Genomic DNA, 20,056 nt, shown 5'->3' with positions numbered 1-20,056 from the left:
TCATGAAAGCTTTGGAAAGCATGGTGCTACCCCTCCTTAAGCACTCCACAGAGGGACTGATGGATCCGCACCAGTTCGCGTACAGATCAAACAGGTCCACTGATGACGCCATCAACATCTGCTTGGAGCTTGTCTACGACCACCTGGACAGACCAGACTCCTACGCCAGGATCCTCCTACTGGACTTCAGCTCAGCATTCAATACCATCAGCCCTAAAATACTTCAAGACAATCTCGCTGAGCTGGGAGTCCACCCCACCCTACGCCTGTGGATCACGGACTTCCTCACCAACAGGTCCCAGGTCGTCAGGTTAGGCACCATCTCCTCGCAACCTAGAATCACAAACACAGGGGCTCCACAAGGTTGCGTCCTGTCGCCGTTTCTGTTCTCGCTGTATACGAACAACTGCAAATCCACGTCAGACTCAGTAAAAGTAATCAAATTTGCTGATGACACGACCATTGTAGGTCTCATCACCAAAAATGATGAGAAGGCGTACCGCCACCAGGTCGGAAATATATGCTGCTGGTGCAGAGAGAACGGTCTGGTCCTAAACACAGCGAAAACGGTAGAGATGATCGTTGATTTCAGGAGACACGCCTCTACCCCACCTCCAATCCACATTGATGGCAAGGAAGTAGAAAGAGTCCCCAGTGTCCGCCTACTGGGCACAACTATCTCCAATGACCTGAGGTGGAACGCCAACACTGCCTTAACACAGAGGAAAGCCCAACAGAGACTTTTCTTTCTCCGCCAACTGAAAAAGTTCGGTGTGGTCCAAAAACTTCTGACAAACTTCTACTCAGCCACAATCGAATCCGTCCTATGCTCATCCATCCTGGTCTGGTACGCCAGCTCCTCCGCCAGCGACAGGCTCAAACTGCAGAGGGTCATCAGATCTGCGGAGAGAATCATCGGGAGATCCCTTCCCACTCTGGACCTCCTCTACCACTCCAGGCTGAACACCAGAGCTTTAAAGATCGCAAACGACCGCTCACACCCAGGCTACCGCTTCTTTAACCAGCTCCCCTCGAGCCGGAAGGTCCGGTTCCGCTCCATCTACACCAGGACCTCAAGACACAAGAACAGCTTCTTTCCATCGGCTGTCAACCTCCTGAACTCTCTCCATGGAAATGGCCATCCTCACCCCACAATACCATGACACACACACTGAAGCACTCCGCACATAGACTGCGCTCCAGCTAAAGCATACCTTTTGGCTGTTTTTGTATTATAACCTATGCCACACTGTCCTCCTCCGCATAAAGGTCATATAATGTTCTGTATTCTGTAAATGTTATGTTCCTACTGCATGTCCTGTCCTGTATCTGTAACTATATTGTGTATCAGTACCCTGTACGTGCCAAGCCCAATTCCGGGCACGACCCAGTCGTGCTTGGCGAAATAAAAGATTCTGATTCTGATTCTGTTATGCCCAAATAACTCAATTTTAGTTTCCAAATTTAAGCTGGCTTGTCCAAATGTGCTTTAGCATGCCTCAAGCGACTCTGCTGTGGATGGAGAAAAGTAGGGGTGGGACGACGAATCCTGCGAATCCCTCGAATATTAGGAAATATTAGTGGATTCGAATCCTGACGCCATTTTCCACTATACGAATCTGGCGAATCCCAACGCTGCATTGCTGTGCATCCACCGCTCGCACTCGTCCTCCTCCGACCTCCTCCGACACCCCCCCCCCCCGTGCCTCCTCTGCCCGCCCGCATACTGTATCAACTCACCTATCCATAGCGGAGCGCAGAGCGACAGACCACTCGCTGACTTCCTGGTTCCCCCTAGTGACCGGCTCTTACAATGACGTCATCAGTAAGAGCCGGTCCGGCCACTAGAGGGAACAGGGAAGTAACGAAGAGGTCTGCCGCTCTGCGCTCCACGGGAAAGGTGAGTAGATTGTTATGCAGGGGTTAGCGGAGCAGGCACGGGGGACGGAGGGGGCCGTGGGGGGGTTGGCGGTAAGCGTAGGAGGCACTGGGGGGGGGGGGGGGGTTCTACCTACCGGACACTATCCTTACCTACCTACCTACAGGCCGCTATACCTACCTACAGGCCCCCTATACCTACCTAAAGGCCCCCTATACGTACCTACCTACCTAAAGGCCCCTATACCTACCTAAAGGCCCCTATACCTACCTAAAGGCCCCTATACCTACCTACCTACCTACCTAAAGGCCCCTATACCTACCTTCCTACGTACCTACAGGCCACTATACCTACCTACAGGCCTCAATACCTACCTACCCACCTACCTACAGGCCCCCTATACGTACCTACCTACCTAAAGGCACCTATACCTACCGACCTACCTACCTACCGGACACTATACCTACCTACCTACAGGCAACTATACCTACCTACCTACCGGCCACTATCCTTACCTACCTACCTACAGGCCGCTATACCCACCTACCTACAGGCCCCTATACCTACCTAAAGGCCCCCTATACGTACCTACCTACCTAAAGGCCCCTATACCTACCTAAAGGCCCCTATACCTACCTACCTACCTAAAGGCCCCTATACCTACCTACAGGCCACTATACCTCCCTACAGGCCTCAATACCCACCTACCTACAGGCGCCCTATACGTACCTACCTACCTAAAGGCACCTATACCTGCCTACCTACATACCTATCTATACTTAAGGCCCTATACCCTGCTACCTATACTGAAGGTCCCGTTACCTACCTACCTACCTAAAGGCCCCTATACCTACCTACCTACATATACTTAAGGCCCTATACCCTGCTACCTATACTGAAGGTCCCTTTACCTACCTACCTAAAGGCCCCTATACCTACCTACATACCTACCTATAATTAAGGCCCTATACCCTGCTACCTATACTGAAGGTCCCTTTACCTACCTACCTAAAGGCCCCTATACCTACCTACCACCTACCTATACTTAAGGCCCTATACCCTGCTACCTATACTGAAGGTCCCTTTACCTACCTACCTATACTGAAGGCACATGTACCTTACTACCTATACTGAAGGCCCCTATACCTAGCTACCTACCTATACTGAAGGCACATATACCCTGCTACCTATACTGAAGGCACATATACCCTGCTACCCATACTGAAGGCCCCTATACCTAGTTACCTACCCATACTGAAAGCACATGTACTGTGCTACCTATACTGAAGGCCCCTATACCTTGCTACCGATACTGAAGGCACATGTACCTTGCTACCGATACTGAAGGCCTCTATACCCTGCTACCTACCTATAGTGAAGGCCCATATACCCTGCTACCTATACTGAAGGCCCATATACCCTGCTACCTATACTGAAGGCCCATATACCCTGCTACCTATACTGAAGGCCCATATACCCTGCTACCTATACTGCAGGCCCCTATACCTTGCTACCTATACTGAAAGCTACCAATATTGAAGGCACCCATACCTAGCTAGCTATACTGAAGGCACCTTTACGTCGCTACCTATGCCTGGGTACCTATACTGCGGACAACTATACCACGGATCGCACAATTCTTATGTGCAGGATTCATTAGATTCGGGATTCGAAAGGTTAGAGATATTCGAGAACCTTTTTAGATTCGGATCCGGATTCGGATTCGAAGAAATTGTGGATTCATTCCATCCCTAGAGAAAAGGCTTTCTCTGCATCACTCTCACATACAGTATCTCCTTGTGTAAAATGCACCAAATGTTTGAACGATGCACAATGACTCCATCTACAGCAAGATGATGTTGTAGGTCTTTGGTGCTGATCTGTGTGTTGACTGACTGTATTCACCATTCGTTGCTTCTGTCTATTCAAGATTTTTCTTGGTCTGCCTCTTCGAGCCTTAACTTGAACTGAGCTTGTGGTCTTCTATTTCCTCAATATGTTCCTAATTGTGAAAACAAACAGCTGAAATCTCTAAGACAGCTTTCTGTATCCTTCCCCTAAACCATGATGGTGAACAATCTTTGTCTTTAGGTTATTTGAGAGTTGTTTTGAGACCCCCATGTTGCTACTCTTCAGAGAAAATGAAAAGAGGAGAGAAACTTACAATTGACCCCCTTAAATACTCTTTCTCATAATTGGATTCACCTGTGTATGTAGGTCAGGGGTCACTGAGCTTACCAGGCCAATTTGAGTTGAAATAATTTGTTCTAAAGGTTTTGGAATCAATAAAATGACAATGGTGCCCAAATTTTTGCACCTGCCTAATTTTATTTAAACAATTATTGCGCACTTTCTGTAAACCCAATAAACTTCATTTCACTTCTCAAATATCACTGCATGTGTCTCCTATATGATATATTTAACTGATATTTTTTATCGTAACCATCAACAATTTATACAGGAAAATCATTACAATTAACAAGGTTGCCCAAACTTTCGCACCCCACTGTACACTGGAGTTGAGTGCACGGTTTGTGTTTGATCAGGCATGAGATGTAGAGGCCTCTTAATAAATGCAACATTTATTAAGAGGCCTCTACATCTAAAGCCTTCTGAGTTCCTCTCATTGATTGATTTCATACAAACAGGCCAATCAGGAACATGTGGAAAGTGGAAAGACATAAAACGACCTGGGTACTTGCATCAGGTGACCAATGCAGAAAGTATTCTAGTCAGCATTACAGGCAGAAAACTGGCAATATTTAGCAGGTACTTGATATGGCAGCTCCCGTAGCTCTCTAATGAAAGTTACACTTTAAAGCAATACAGAAGTGAGCTGCAAAAAAATGAGATGCCTATGGGGAGCAAAGGCTCTGGATCCCATAGAGTCTTCCCAGTTGTCTCTCTTGGTTCCCTCCTTTCAGTGTCTCCTGTTTAATTTCTGCACCTTCGGGACTCCTCGGCAGGCACTCATGTCACCAAGTGCTTCTAAAGATGGGTGCATGCCTGTCCATGCCTGAGCCCAGACTTGAGTGTGTGCAGCATGAATTAGCTCATCCTCGGAAGTATTCTGGGACATGAGTACTTCCAAATACTTATTTGACCAAGCTGTTAGAAGTACTTCAGTGGGTTATATGGGATACAGAGCCTGCTATCTGCTTATGTATATGTATGCCACCAGTGGGCACAGGGTGAGCCGAATACTATTCCCCCTATGAGTCATAACAACTCAAATGGAGAAGTAATTTTGGGTCCAGAAATCACCGCAACCCACATTACCTGTGCATGGAGCATGTTCTATAGCTCTAGTGCTATAGCAGCACCTAAGTCAGGTGCCACGAGATTGGCACCGTGCTTTGAAAGCACCTGCTTCATTCTCTCCCCATAGGGGAGTATCTAACTCATTTTTTGCATCTTACTTCCGTATTACTTAGGTTAGGTACTCCCAAATCTTCTGCTTATTTAGCAATTAATACCATTTAACTATTTTACATAAACTCACAAGTAATTTGTGTTTATCGGCTTATTAATTATACATGTCCTTTTTTGGTGAGCTTCTTTTGATCAGCTAAAACGTTGCAGAGAGAAAGCAGGCTTGTCATATTTGCTGTCGCAGAATACACATAAAACTAACTGCGGTGATGGTTTCAGTAAGGGCACAACTCCAAGGTAATGGCTAAACTGTTTTGCTGGATGTCTGATTTTAGTCACATTGTATCTGTCATAAAAATAGACAATTTCATTACCTCATCTGTGATGAGTTAAACACATTACAGACTACCTTCTGGCACTTCAGTGTTCCTGGGACCAAAAGCTGCTGCTCATAGGCCAGTTATTAGCAATATAAACAGACAGCTGTGAGAACATAGAGCCATGGAAGCAGCCCAGTTTGTTATTGTGCCAGTTACTTGAAATAACAAGTAAAATAGCCCATAAGACACCATAGTCAGTTTTTTCAAGGGGATTGAAACAAGGCCCATGTAGAATGAAATGAGCTTCTATGGAACACAATCAGCAGAAGCATCACAATAGGGGATGCAGAGGTTTAAATTGCACCAAGGACTCTGGATAAGAGGGGCCAACGTAGGGTCCAACTTCAGTTACTCTTTATTGGTGCTGTAGTGGTAATACACACCTTTATATGTGCTTTGAATAATAATCATTTTAAACAAACAAAGATTTCTTTTCCTTGGGCAGTTAAACTGTGTGCTCAGCAAATAGTTGCCAGGCAGCAGTTACCAGTCAGCAGCGAGCAGTTGTGAGAGTTTGAGAGACATTTCACTGCCTATCAACTGCCCTTGGAAAAGAGGACTCATAGTGATGAGCACAAATTTGACAAACATAATTACACATTGAAATTCGCAATTACAATGCAAAATTTCAGGAAAATTCATAATTAAATTTCATATGTAATTGTAATCATTAGTAATTTTTGTGCGGACTTTAACAGTTAATAGTGAAGCCCCCATACATGCTATTACCACCAATATTGCTACATATGTTAAGGAAAATGGTGGGTACAGATCATAAAAATGCAAAGGAAAAATGGTTTTTAAACTGCAATTTTTCTGAGTTTAAAGAACATTTTTCCTGTGCACTTTTCAAATCAATTTTCTCAAAAACTACAAGGTCTTTTTGAATTTTTTTTTTACTTGTACCCACCATTCTCCTTAAAGGGGTTCTTCCGCGAATTAGGAAAAAAATAAAAAGTGGTGAATGCATAAACTATTAACCACTTGAGGACCACAGTCTTTTCGCCCCTTAAGGAGCAGAACCTTTTTTTCCATTCAGACCACTGCAGCTTTCACAGTTTATTGCTCGGTCATACAACCTACCACCTAAATGAATTTTACCTCCTTTTCCTGTCACTAATAAAGCTTTCTTTTGGTGCTATTTGATTGCTGCTGCGAGTTTTACTTTTTATTATATTCATCAAAAAAGACATTAATTTTGTCCAAAAAAAATGATTTTACTTTCTGTGCTGACATTTTTCAAATAAAGTAAAATTTCTGTATACATGTAGCACGGAAAATGTGGACAAACATGTTTTTGATAAAGAAAAACAAAAACCCATTCAGTGTATATTTATTGGATTGGGTAAAAGTTATAGCGTTTACAAACTATGGTGCAAAAAGTGAATTTTCCCATTTGGAAGCATCTCTGACTTTTCTGAGCACCTGTCATGTTTCATGAGGGGCTAAAATTCCAGGATAGTATAGATACCCCCCGAATGACCCCATTTTGGAAAGAAGACATCCCAAAGTATTCAGTGAGAGGCATGGTGAGTTCATAGAACATTTTATTTTTTGTGACAAGTTAGCGGAAAAAGACACTTTGTGACAAAAAAAAGGTTTCCATTTCTTCTAACTTGCGACAAAAAAAAAATGAAATCTGCCATGGACTCGCTATGCTCCCCTCTGAATACCTTGAAGTGTCTACTTTCCAAAATGGGGTCATTTGTGGGGTGTGTTCAGTGTCCTGGCATTTTGGGGGGTGCCTAATTGTAAGCACCCCTGTAAAGCCTAAAGATGCTCATTGGACTTTGGGCCCCTTAGCGCAGTTAGGCTGCAAAAAAGTGCCACACATGTGGTATTGCCGTACTCAGGAGAAGTAGTATAATGTGTTTTGGGGTGTATTTTTACACATACCCATGCTGGGTGGGAGAAATATCCCCGTAAATGACAATTTTTTGATTTTCTTTACACACAATTGTCCATTTACAGAGATATTTCTCCCACTCAGCATGGGTATGTGTAAAAATACACCCCAAAACACATACTACTTCTCCCGAGTACGGCGATAACACGTGTGGAACTTTTTTGTACCCTAACTGCGCTAAGGGGCCCAAAGTCCAATGAGTACCTAGGATTTCACGGGTCATTTTGCAACATTTGGTTTCAAGACTACTCCTCACGGTTTAGGGCCCCTAAAATGCCAGGGCAGTATAGGAACCCCACAAGTGACCCGATTTTAGAAAGAAGACACCCCAAGGTATTCTGTTAGGTGTATGTTGAGTTCATAGAAGATTATTTTTTTTCACAAGTTAGTGAAAAATGACACTTGGTGAAAAAAACAATAAACATCAATTTCCGCTAACTTTTGACAAAAAAATAAAATCTTCTATGAACTCGTCATACACCTAACAGAATACCTTGGGGTGTCTTTTTTCTAAAATGGGGTCACTTATGGGGTTCCTATACTGCCCTGGCATTTTACGGGCCCTAAACCGTGAGTAGTCTGGAAACCAAATTTCTCAAAATGACTGTTCAGGGGTATAAGCATCTGCAAATTTTGATGACAGGTGGTCTATGAGGGGGCAAATTTTGTGGAACCGGTCATAAGCAGGGTGGCCTCTTAGATGACAGGTTGTATTGGGCCTGATCTGATGGATAGGAGTGCTAGGGGTGTCTCAGGGGGTGGTTAGAGGGGAAAATAGATGCAATCAATGCACTGGGGAAGTGATCGGAAGGGGGTCTGAGGGTTTGGCCGAGTGATCAGGAGCCCACACGGGGCAAATTAGGGCCTGATCTGATGAGTAGGTGTGCTAGGGGGTGACAGGAGGTGATTGATGGGTGTCTCAAGGTGTGATTAGAGGGGGGAATAGATGCAAGCAATGCACTGGCGAGGTGATCAGGGCTGGGGTCTGAGGGCGTGGGCGGGTGATTGGGTGCCCTAGGAGCAGATTAGGGTCTAATCTGATGGGTAACAGTGACAGGTGGTGATTGATGGGTAATTAGTGGGTGTTTAGGGTAGAGAACAGATGTAAACACTGCACTTGGGAGGTGATCTGACGTCGGATCTGCGGGCGATCTATTGGTGTGGGTGGGTGATCAGATTGCCCGCAAGGGGCAGGTTAGGGGCTGATTGATGGGTGGCAGTGACAGGGGGTGATTGATGGGTGATCAGTGGGGTATTACAGGGGGGATAGAGGTATACAGTACACAGGGGGGGGGGGGGGGGTCTGGGGAGAATCTGAGGGGTGGGGGGGTGATCAGGAGGGAGCAGGGGGCAGTTTAGGGTTAAAAAAAAATAGCGTTGACAGATAGTGACAGGGAGTCAGGGGGGTGATTGGGTGTAAACATGGGTCTGGGAGGTGGGCAGGGGGGGTCTGAGGGGTGCTGTGGGCGATCAGGGGGCAGGAATCAGTGTGCTTGGGTGCAGACTAGGGTGGCTGCAGCCTGCCCTGGTGGTCCCTCAGACACTAGGACCACCAGGGCAGGAGGCAGCCTGTATAATAGGCTTTGTATAAATTACAAAGCCTATTCTACACTTTCCGTGCGGCGATCGGGGTGCTAGTAACCCGCCGGCGCTTCCGAACGGCCGGCGGGTTACAGCGCGGGGGGGTTGGGGCGGAGCCAGTCGCCGGCGGCTGATCGCGTCACGAATGACGCGATCGCCACATAACCACGCCCGCCACTGCCGATGGGCGTATTGCGGTCGTTTGGGCCCAGCCCTTGCCGCCGCCCATGCGGTCGGCAAGTGGTTAAACATCCTTCTAAAATAGTGTAAAAAGTTTTTTTTAAAAAATGGTTTCATCAATATAACATGTATTGTAAATAGTGAGGTATGAAGAACTGGGAGGATAATCCATTTGTTATGGTTGTAAAAGAAAGTAAAAAAAAAACCCTAACTGCTGCCTACATAGTTTTCAGTGGTATAACCCACTTCTAGCAGGAATCGCCATTATAACCCAAACTGCTGAGCTCTGCTGAATATGTGTTTACCCCGTGCAGAGACTCGTTTTGTGAAAAGTCATAAGCTGCAATGAGAATCAGTCCCATCTAACACCATATGATTCTTTGTCAGATTTGATTCGATTCATTGATTTGATTCAATCTGACATGTCCGATTCATGATTCGATTCAAATCAAATTGAATCGAATCATGAATCGGACATGTCAGATTGAATCAAATCATATCAATGAATCGAATTGAATCTGACAAAGAATCATATGGTGTAGATGGGACTGATTCTCCCTGCAGCTTATGACTTTTCACAAAACGAGTCTCTGCACCAGGGTCTGGTAGCCTAGCAACAATGTAAACACATATTCAGCAGCTCAGCTATTAGGGTTATAATGGCGATTCCTGCTAGACGTGGGTTATACCACTGAAAACTATGTAGGCAGCAGTTATGGTTGTGAAAAGTAAGTAAAAAAACAAAACAAAACCACCCCTAAGAAATGGATTAGCCTCCCAGCCGTCATCCGTCACTATTTACAATACATGTTATATTGATGAAACCGTTCATTTAAAAAAAAAAAAACTTTTTATACTATTTTACAAGGATGTTTAATAGTTTATGCATAAACCACTTATTTTTTTCCTCATTCGTGAAAGAACCCCTTTAGCATGTATGGGGGCTTTGCGAAGTCGGCACAAAATTACAAATGAATGTATGGGCGTAATTGTGAAAATTTACATGAAATCGTAATTAGCCAATTACCATCAGCACTACAAATGATTCCTCTTCCTCGGTTTTCTCCTCTCTCAGTGAGGCTGAGAGCATACTTTGCAAAATTGCATGCATTGTTCAGGAGTACACTCCTAAAACCCCTTGTAATTCTTCAAAGCGTGATCCGAGCCTTAACGCCTGAACACTAACAATCCAGTGCAGGAGATTTGGGGGCAGCCGGCGCCACCATAGGCCATAATAGGAATTACGGCTATAGCAGCACACGGAGTGAAACTTCTGCGCCGTCAGAAGACGGAGCTGAAGTTGCATTTAAAACACCAATTCGGCTTCCAGCAATAGCTGGAAGCCAAATTACATAATTCCCCACCATCCATGGCGGCCTGGAGGGGGAATATTAATTAACATGTCCGGGACTAGTGCGGCAGCAGGATAAGCCATATACCGGCTGTAGCCTCCGCCCAAGTCTCCCGGTGCCCATTCATCTCATACGCTTAGCGGCTGTCCTTGGAGAGATGGTTTTGGTGAGATATACTGTAGAGTCTCGGTTTTCCAGCACTGGTGGGGATCAGCTGATGCCAGATAAGTGTGCTTTCTAGTTGCTGAACACAATGTTAAAAACAGGCTAAGCTATTACAGTACTATACCCCACTCTATATACATACCATGAACTCAGTATTAAACATTAACAGACATTCATCTGCAGATCAGATTCACCAGGATGGATCTTTAGAGGATTGTCAGATATGCAGATGAATGTCTGTTAAGCAAGGTGTGTTTGAGGATCTGCAGGTATCAGACTATGAATGCATTTTGCAGGAACGGATCTTTTGCAGATACTATCTGTTGAATGTGTCCAGCATCTTGCAAAGGTTTTTTATCTGATAGGGAGTTCAGCTCAATAGAATAGACTGTGTAGAGTATGGCTCTCATACTACAAGGAATGGGGTAAAATTGGTCTGTGATCTTGCCTTTTCCAAAGCCTTTTATCTCAAGTGTGTATGTAGCTTAAGAAGCGGACCTTCACCACTGTGAGTACTGCCAGTGGTTGGTGCTGATTGAGACTTCTGGTTAGTAGAGTTCCAGATAACCCTGACTACTGTATTATGCAATTCTTATACATACAGTGTTGGTGAGGGGGTGGGGAAAGCCCCCATGTAAAACATGCACTGGAAACCCATGGCTATGTAGCTACAGCACTTTAACCAGCAGTGCGATCAGTATTGCCAGATCATGTGTTGCCCAACCCCCGTGTATTACAGCCACAATGCCAGGCAAAAATCATTTTAGAAGCTCAAGGATACTGGTTATGAAAGCTGCCAAAGCTGTCTTTTTCAGGCCTCTTTTCCTCCTTTGTTGAGCAGTTTAGCTTCCTGCCACAGCCACCAATGGCAGTGTTTCTTATCACTGCGCTTGTCACGTTCTACATGTCTCAAGATTGAACTTAATGACAATTTGTGTTTTGCAACAAAAATAGTACACAAGCTTAGACAACAATGGTTTCTATTTTATTTTACAGCCCACTTTATACAAGTTCCAAATGTTGTGTTTATGTCTAAAGTCTTATAGTCATTTTAGTTTCTACCTTCACATTTAGTCTAAGAACTTTAAATATATTTATAAAACAATACAAAATAAAGTGTGCTGTTGTTGTGCCTTCTGTTCTCATAACCAGATAAGATATATTCTTGTGAGATGCCAATAATTCCAGCTTGCATGGAATTGGTAGGCAGCTTGGCATTGTACCAATTAAAATTGACAGGACATTAATTTGTCCAATTGCAATCTGTATACAAGTGGCATGCAAGTCAGAATTGGTTGCACTTCATTGGCAATCTCTACTTATAAGTAGTATTACTGTATGGGTTCAGTAATGTCACATGCATGCAAACTGTATGCATCTCCAAATTGGCACAAGTTCCTTTTGAATTTGATAGACTTGCACTACTGTAAATGTCCTATTTGGATCCTGATGTTACCGACACTGAACAGCAACAATACTCAACCCCTTCCTATACATTCAATATATAATAATGTCTTTCTGTTGAATTTGAACACTTACTATGGAGGTAGAAAAAAAACAAAGTCTTATAAACGTAATAGCTTTTAATGGCTAAGGCCCGGTTCACATTAGCGGTGGGCGTCCGGAATCGCCGTGCCGGAGCCGCACCGCTTGCAGAACGGACGGAACGGACGCACGGCATAGCAATGAAAGCCTATGCGTCCGTTCACATGCGTCCGTTCTGCCGGACCGGAGCCGGACCGGATCCGGACTCCGTTCCAACATGCGCTATTTTTTGATCCGGCTCCTCCGGCAGCCGTATCCGGGGCGGAGCCGGACTGCACCATCCGGCCAATACAAACCAATGGGAACCGGAGAGCGCACAACACACTGGCTGAGAAATCCGGATGTTCTACCCCACTTCCTATGCGGATTGTTGCGGCGATATTGGATGGGGATACATGGGCAAGCATTTTGGAGTGGAGCAGCACAGCTGGATCCGGAGATGTTGGCAGCATGTCGCAGGTGGAGGTGAGTGCTAAACAGCAGAGGGCCTGATTCCACAGGTCCCCCTTCTGCTGACCTCCCAGACCCCAACATTTTTTTTGTTTTTTACGTTACTTTTGCCAAACGGATCCGGATCGCATCCTGATGAACACCTGATGCAACCTGACCGGATCCGGATCGGATCCGGATCAGAACCGTACGGTTCCGGTCCGGATCCGGTCAGGTCATCCGGTCCATTTGGCAAACAACCGCAAGTGTGAACCGGGCCTTAATGATAAAGTTAAAATTATGCAAGCTTTCTGGGATCTAGAAAGCTTGCATAATTTAACTTTACCAGTTAGTCTTGTAAAAGTAATACCTTTTAATGGCTGTTTTTTTTCTACCTCCATAATTTGTTTGGCTAACACGGTACAGAAACATTTTTACTACTATCAAGTCTACCGATGTAAATTAAAAAGTGTGATTTGGCTTATTTTTTTCGAAAAAAAAATTAATATTTCATACTAAATGTGTAACAGCAGTTTGGCTGATTAGACAGCACCATATAAGGGTAAGAATTATTCCAACAACCAGTGAATACTAGCCACTGTATACAGAATTTGTAATTTTGTTTAGTTTTCCTCATATGGTTTCTAGAGGGACTTTGGCATGCGTAGCATCAAATCCAGCAAACCTAATACCCAGTATTTAGGCTGAACATGAATCTTCTGCACTTGCGCACTTTAAAGTCACATTACAACATATCAAACATACTGGCAAGAACAATTATGCCAAAATCAATTTGTGGCACCTAAGAAGCCTAAAGATCTTCAAGCACACTGTGTAGGAGGACTGACATGAGGACTATCAGATTTTAAATACTGTGAATAATTTGTGCAGGTAAGCTCTCATACTACATTTGAGGTGTTAAAATTGGTTGGTCAGTGATTGGCCAAGCAAAATAGGATGCATGCACACACACATTGATGGTGGTGGTAAATCAGAAACTGATTTGGCAATCCTCACAGGTACTCAAAGGCAACAGAGTGTGTATATCTCAATATTACAGCTAATGTGGTCGCATTTTGTGAAGGCACAATTCATATCTATCACTGTGATGTTATTTGCCCCTTAACAGATATATATATATATATATACACATATATTTACTTTACTTTATCAATAGCTTCAGCCCTTTCAGCATACACAAATCAAGTAGAGTTGTGAGAATGTAAGCTTACCATTTTCATATTGAAAAGGCTCTGAACATAGGCACTTGATTAGGCCTGAGGAAGTGGGCGGAGACCCATAAAAAGCATTGCCAGTGCTATTAAAGATTGCTCATTTATATATAAATTGGTCTTCATTGAGGTAAGCCACCTCAAACCTCATTTATTTTATGGATTTTAATTCATTTTACTATCCTTTGGGCACCTTTTCATCCAGTTTGCGCATTTTCATATTAAATGTATTTTTCTACTGAATAGTAGAAAGACGCTACTTGACAGGTAAACATTGATATGTGTGGTAGCTTTGTCAGAGTAAAATAGTGAGACGTTTGTATAGTTAGTATCCCAGTGGGCAAAGAATGTGACACCACACAGAACATGAGGGGAGCACATCACTGCAGATTCTTCAAAGTACATGAATTTTGGCAGCATTTTTATTCACCTGAAATATTTTACAGGTTAAGTCTGACCATTGCTTCCTATTTTACCTCCTAGAAATACTAGATTATTCTCATGTCCTATAGATACAAGACACAATTTTGTAACATTTATGTAAAACAATATTCAATAACAGCTGCTGCATCTGACGTGAAGAGCTATAGTATGGTGAACAAATGTAAACATCTGGAAAGCTTCTTCATGTGACCCTGAAGTCACTAGAGGTACTTTCACAATATGCCTTACGCTGCAATACAATCACAACAGTTCCAAAAAGTCCCATTGCACCTTAGACATGTGATGTGACCATACAGTACAATAAAAGTACACCTCAGTGTTCTCCCCAGGCTCTTTTAGTCGGGTTCTCCACCACCCGGCTGTCATCGGCTCACCTCCTCCTATGCTGTAAACATAATTGCTCATAGAAGCACCGGCCCTGCGTTTTCTCCTTTCGCCCCACCCGGCTACTTTTTCATGCTACCCGGCTACAATTTCATGCCACCCAGCTGGAAAAAAATTTCTGGGGAGAACACTGCACCTCACTACCATCATAAATGTTCAATTTGCCCAGTAAACATACAGCATGCCAAGCATTATTCCTACAGAATACACGATAGAAATTTCATTGCACTGAATGGATAGATCTGATAATATTATCCTTTGTGATGGAACATAACATATTCAGTGTGAAAGGACCCATACGCACACACTAAACTCATCAGAAGTGCCTGTTGTCTATAATATAGTATGTGGTGCACAATTGACCTGATATGTCACCAAAAGATCCTGAGTGCTGGATCATTTCTGACCAACACATTGTTCCCCCTCCTAACCACACCTGCTGAAAAGCACTCTGCTGTGCACCATGTTAAAATCCATCCTCCACTCTTCACAGTAACAGAACACATTGCTGGGCCATAGCCTAGGAATTTATCTGCACAGAACTCCGTTGTGAACGGTCACCTGCAGGATCAAGTTCCAATCCAAACAGGCAACAGACATGAGCAAGTGTACACACCAAAGTACACATGAGCAATATAAACTGAAGTATGACCATAAAGCCAATCAGGTTACAAATGCTGAAAGCTGAATGACAAAAAATGTGCACATTTCAGTTTGATCCATTTTCTCTAACTACTAAAAATATGTAGGAAACCTGATTATATACTTCATTATAAAAGGTTTATAATGCTCATGTTTAAAGTACATTGGGTGTTTTTTTTATTTTAAAGCCAGCCTAAATGATACATTTAAGCAGGGCCTAGTGCTGAGAAGTGCTGCTTTGCTTGTCTTACAGGAGCTGGCACCTACCAGTTTGGTGTTCTGACATCAGCTCCTCTCACACATCTGGCCAGTCAGAGCTCCCCACAGATTAATACCAGGTGGCTTGCACATATGTGCAATCTAATGCCTAATACACACCATACAATCTTCTGTTAAATATTTTTCTGTTAGATTTTCTGTAATTAGATTATTTTCTGTAAAGTACTGGTAGAGACTGGTCATTATCTCTGGTGCATTGTCTTCTGGTTATCTCCTGCTGAGTAGAACAATGCCTAATTGCTAGGCAGATAGATGGTTAGATAGATAATTTCCAACATGTTGGAAATTATCTATCTGGCAGGTAAATCTAACAGAAAATCTTACAGAAAATTGTATGGTGTGTACTAGGCATCTTTGTGCGATTCCATTACGATTCGATTAAATCCAACATGTCCGATCGGGATTCAATTTGCCATTTTTTGCAATGGCAAATCGAATCCCGATCGGACATGTTGGATTTATTCGGATGGTAAATAGAATCGTTATCGGATCGCACAAAGAATCGTATCGTGTACAGTGGGCTTATTTAAAGAGATGTGCTGACCAAGCAGATATGCGAGAAGAGATGTGCTGACCAAGCAGATATGTGAGAGGAGCCACACTTCAGGCTTCAAACTGACAGAGACACAAGGAAGGGGAGAAGGCTACACATTCATTACACTACAAAAAAAAAAAGGCAGCAGTGACTAGTAAGATATGCAGGGCAGTGATGCACTCAGCACTAGACCTGCTAAGTCAGGCATGGGCAAACACAGCCCTCCAGCTGTTACAGAACTACAAGTCCCACAACGCATTTGCCTTTATGAGTCATGACTGTGGCTGTCAGACTCCTGCAATGCATTGTATTGATTCCTTAACAGCTGGAGGGCCAAGTTTGCCCATGCCTATACGAAGTTCAAGCCTTTAGAGCCAGGTCACTTTAGTGGGTTATGCAGATGCTGTAATTTGGCACAACACATACATGTCTCTAATCCAAAGTCCATTGTGAAGGTGTTCCAATCTGATAAAGGACAATGCATGTTACTGTCTAGAAAACTATGCAAAAAAAAAAAAACCACAGGTCCATCATAGTTCTAGTGTCCACTGTGCTTCAGTGCAATGCACCAAACACTGTGTGAGAGAGCCTTTAGCTGGGCTTTAAGGTGGAAATAACTGTTAAAATATGGTCTCAAAGTAAATCTAAAGCAGCATAAAAAATTAGTTCAATATTCACCTATAGGGATGAAAAGCTCTGTATCCTACAGAGCCTTCCTGGTCCTCTCCATACCCTCGTTCTTACTCTGTCCCCTGGTGAAGTTCTGCATCTTCAGGACTCCTCGGCAGCCTTTGGAAGTCCTCACATCCCAGAGTACGGGCGCATCCATTCTGCGTATGTGCAAGCCCTGACTTGAGTGAACACAGTGTGGATCTGCTCATATTTGAAAGTACTTGGGGACACAAGTCGTTATGAAAGCTGCCCGAGGAGGGCCAAAGACATATTCGACCAAGCTGGATGGGGAACTTCACTGTGTGCCCGGAGGTGGAACGAGGAGACAGAGAGAACCGGGAAGGCTCAATGGGATTCAGAGCCTTCTCCCTCCACAGGCAAGTATCAAACTTTTTTTGGGGGGCCATTTTAGATTTACTTTAACTAGAGGTCAAGGGGGTAAATTGCATTCTACCTTGAACAACCACTTAAAATGTAGTTCCACTAGTGGTCCCAGCCAATCATTACAAGACAAACATGCTCCCCATAAAAGTTATGCAATAACTCAAGTAACATCTCATGAAAGTACGCATACATTATACTTCTCTATTATAACTCTCTATAGAACAATTTGCTAATAAAGGAATGTCACATCCTTGCTTTCCGATACAACATCTGTATAAAATATTTGGCACAAAAAAAATTGTATTTTACAGAAGGAGGCAATAATAATAATAAAAAACAAACAACTAGTCACCAGTCACAAAAATGAAGTAGAAAAGTATATAACATCTTGTAACTCATGGCAGCTTGTTAATATCGACACTAGCCGTGTTAATATTGCCCCTAGATCTGTAGGAAGTTGTCATGTGCATCATTGTCGGAAGGAACATGCTACATGACGGAGTTCTGTTTTCATGCAAGAAAGTTGGCAGCACAGTCAGATGCCACTTTATATGGCTGCAAATCATTTAAGACAGTTATACATGGAAGATCCTTACATCTGCTTTACATCAAGCTAACTGCATATAAATATTTATTTGATGAAATTCGGCACTTGGGGAGAGAAAGTAAAAAGAAAGTCATTTAGTTGAGTAGCTCCAGGTAAGTAATTGGCACTTTTCCTTTCTGGTTGCCCCGCTCTCCCATCAGCCAATCAGAATCCATCCCTGGCATGCTGTACACTGTTACAACCTAGTAAATAAAAATACAACTGTTAATTGGAATTGCAATGGCTTTAATTTATTACATGAAAGGAATCAAAGTGGGAGGAGAATGGGGGCTACCATTTAATGCTATTCTATGTGTTATGCTGATGTTTTGCTTCAGAAAGTACTTGGAATACGTATATAGCAACTGAATTCAGCATCTGCTTAGCACAACCGATTTGGGTCCTTGATAAAGAAACTATTTTTTGCCCACTATTTTTTGCATTATATTCTTACTTAAATCGCCGCAAAACGAGTGTTTTTTCCATAGAGAAAAAGCCCTGCAAAGCTCCCGGGCTCGCAGGGCTCTACTTCCTTGTAGAGGCAGAGCTTTTAGCTGTAGTTCTGCCTCCTCCACAGTAAATCTCTGCTGATCGCCGCCGCCTCCTCCCTCCCCTCTCAGACTTCTTACACTGAAAAGGGCGGGGAGGAGGCAGAGATTGATTGCGGAGAGGCAGAGCTACAGCTCAAAGCTCTGCCTCTCCAGAGCAGCACAATCTGCGACCTGCAAAGTCGTGGAACTTTGCAGGTTGTTTTCTCTATGTTTTGCGACGATTCAAGTAAGGCTATAATGCTTAACAAGATTACATTAAAAAAAACTGATAAAAATGAGACTTCAGTCTCGTTAAATTAGCCAATATGTCTGTAAGCAACAGTTAAAGTAGGAGGAATCAACAAAATGGATACACCACCTTCTGCAAGCATCAGAAATTACATTAGCTGTACATTACACCACAAGACCTGAAACTCACACCTACTCTCCATGTTATTTAAGCTTCACAGTGATAGCTGATTAGAAAGGTGTTCGCTCATCCTAAAAATAAATTACCTCACCTGGTAAAAGTGATATTTTACAATTCCTTTATTAAGGACTGCTGCTGTAAAGAGTCTGAGGGACTAATAAATGCAAAGCCTGATTGCCACAGAACCATCTTCAGTGTTGATGCCAGCACACATTATGTTCTACTTATCACATATTTCAGCACTGAATTTCTCTGTACTTTTGATCGTATGTGTTACACATTTATAGGTTACAGATGAAAGTTTTGATGAAGCTGAGAAATAGTTTTACATTATAATATAATTTGTGATTTCAAATGTAACCACATCTGAATTATAAAATTGGCAGTTTCTTAAAAAAAAAAAAAAAAAAAAAAAAAAAAAAAACACAACAAACAAAACAAAAAAACACAGAACACCGAAAATTATTCGGGAAGCAAAAAACCTTGTCCAGTGGCACATGGCAGTAAATTATTGCTATATACATTTAACGGAAGATGGTACCTTTTACAATCATTAGACCACTTTCACAATGAATGCTGTAAAAATGAATGCATTTTGACTGGTCAGCTGTTCCATAGTAGTGTATTGTGAGAAAGCTTTCAGTTAAATAGCCTCTAATGTGAACTGAACCATAGGAAACATGTACAATGCCTTGCACATAAGTTGTCCGTTCACGTACAACTGATTGCAAATGTTTCAGTGTGAATGGATGATTCAGTGTAAATGGACCCTTAACTACATGCCAACTGCCTAATGTCATCTTGCAGGAACAGAGTGGCTCAGTTTCACTGCGCCGCCATATGGAGTCATCTTGCAAGGAGCAAGATTTGACGAAAGCTCGCACGAGGAGAAAATAAAGCAACCATTTTTTATCTATTTTATTAATTAAAAAAAAAAAAACCTAAAAGAGGTGGTAAAATGCATTTGGGTGCTAAGTTGTATGACCGAGCAATAAACCATTAACCTCTTCCCGACCACCTAAGGCTGATAGGCGTCGGGAAGGTGGCTCCCCCAGGACCACCTAACCCCGAAAGGCATCAAGTCCTGGGGAAGGAGATTAGCAGGGATCTGCTTGCGCATCCCAGCTTGAGTGCTTGAGTGATGCAACA

The 20,056-nt window shown here is 43.1% G+C and overlaps 1 protein-coding gene across 2 annotated transcripts in view; it reads right to left on the bottom strand.

Moving 5' to 3' along the window:
• Positions 1-14,421: 14,421 nt before the first annotated feature.
• SH3GLB1 (SH3 domain containing GRB2 like, endophilin B1) overlaps positions 14,422-20,056 on the bottom strand; it is a 100,809-nt gene continuing 95,174 nt past the window's right edge. For both annotated transcript variants that reach the window (XM_068239851.1, XM_068239850.1), the window contains one exon: positions 14,422-18,150. In XM_068239851.1, the coding sequence (XP_068095952.1) occupies positions 18,043-18,150 (108 nt within the window). In that variant the 3' untranslated portion in view covers positions 14,422-18,042. The remainder of the gene's footprint in view (positions 18,151-20,056) is intronic.

This window comes from Hyperolius riggenbachi, chromosome 6 (assembly GCF_040937935.1).
Source record: "Hyperolius riggenbachi isolate aHypRig1 chromosome 6, aHypRig1.pri, whole genome shotgun sequence".
Lineage (NCBI taxonomy): Eukaryota > Metazoa > Chordata > Amphibia > Anura > Hyperoliidae > Hyperolius > Hyperolius riggenbachi.
This window is presented reverse-complemented; position numbering and strand designations above follow the sequence as displayed.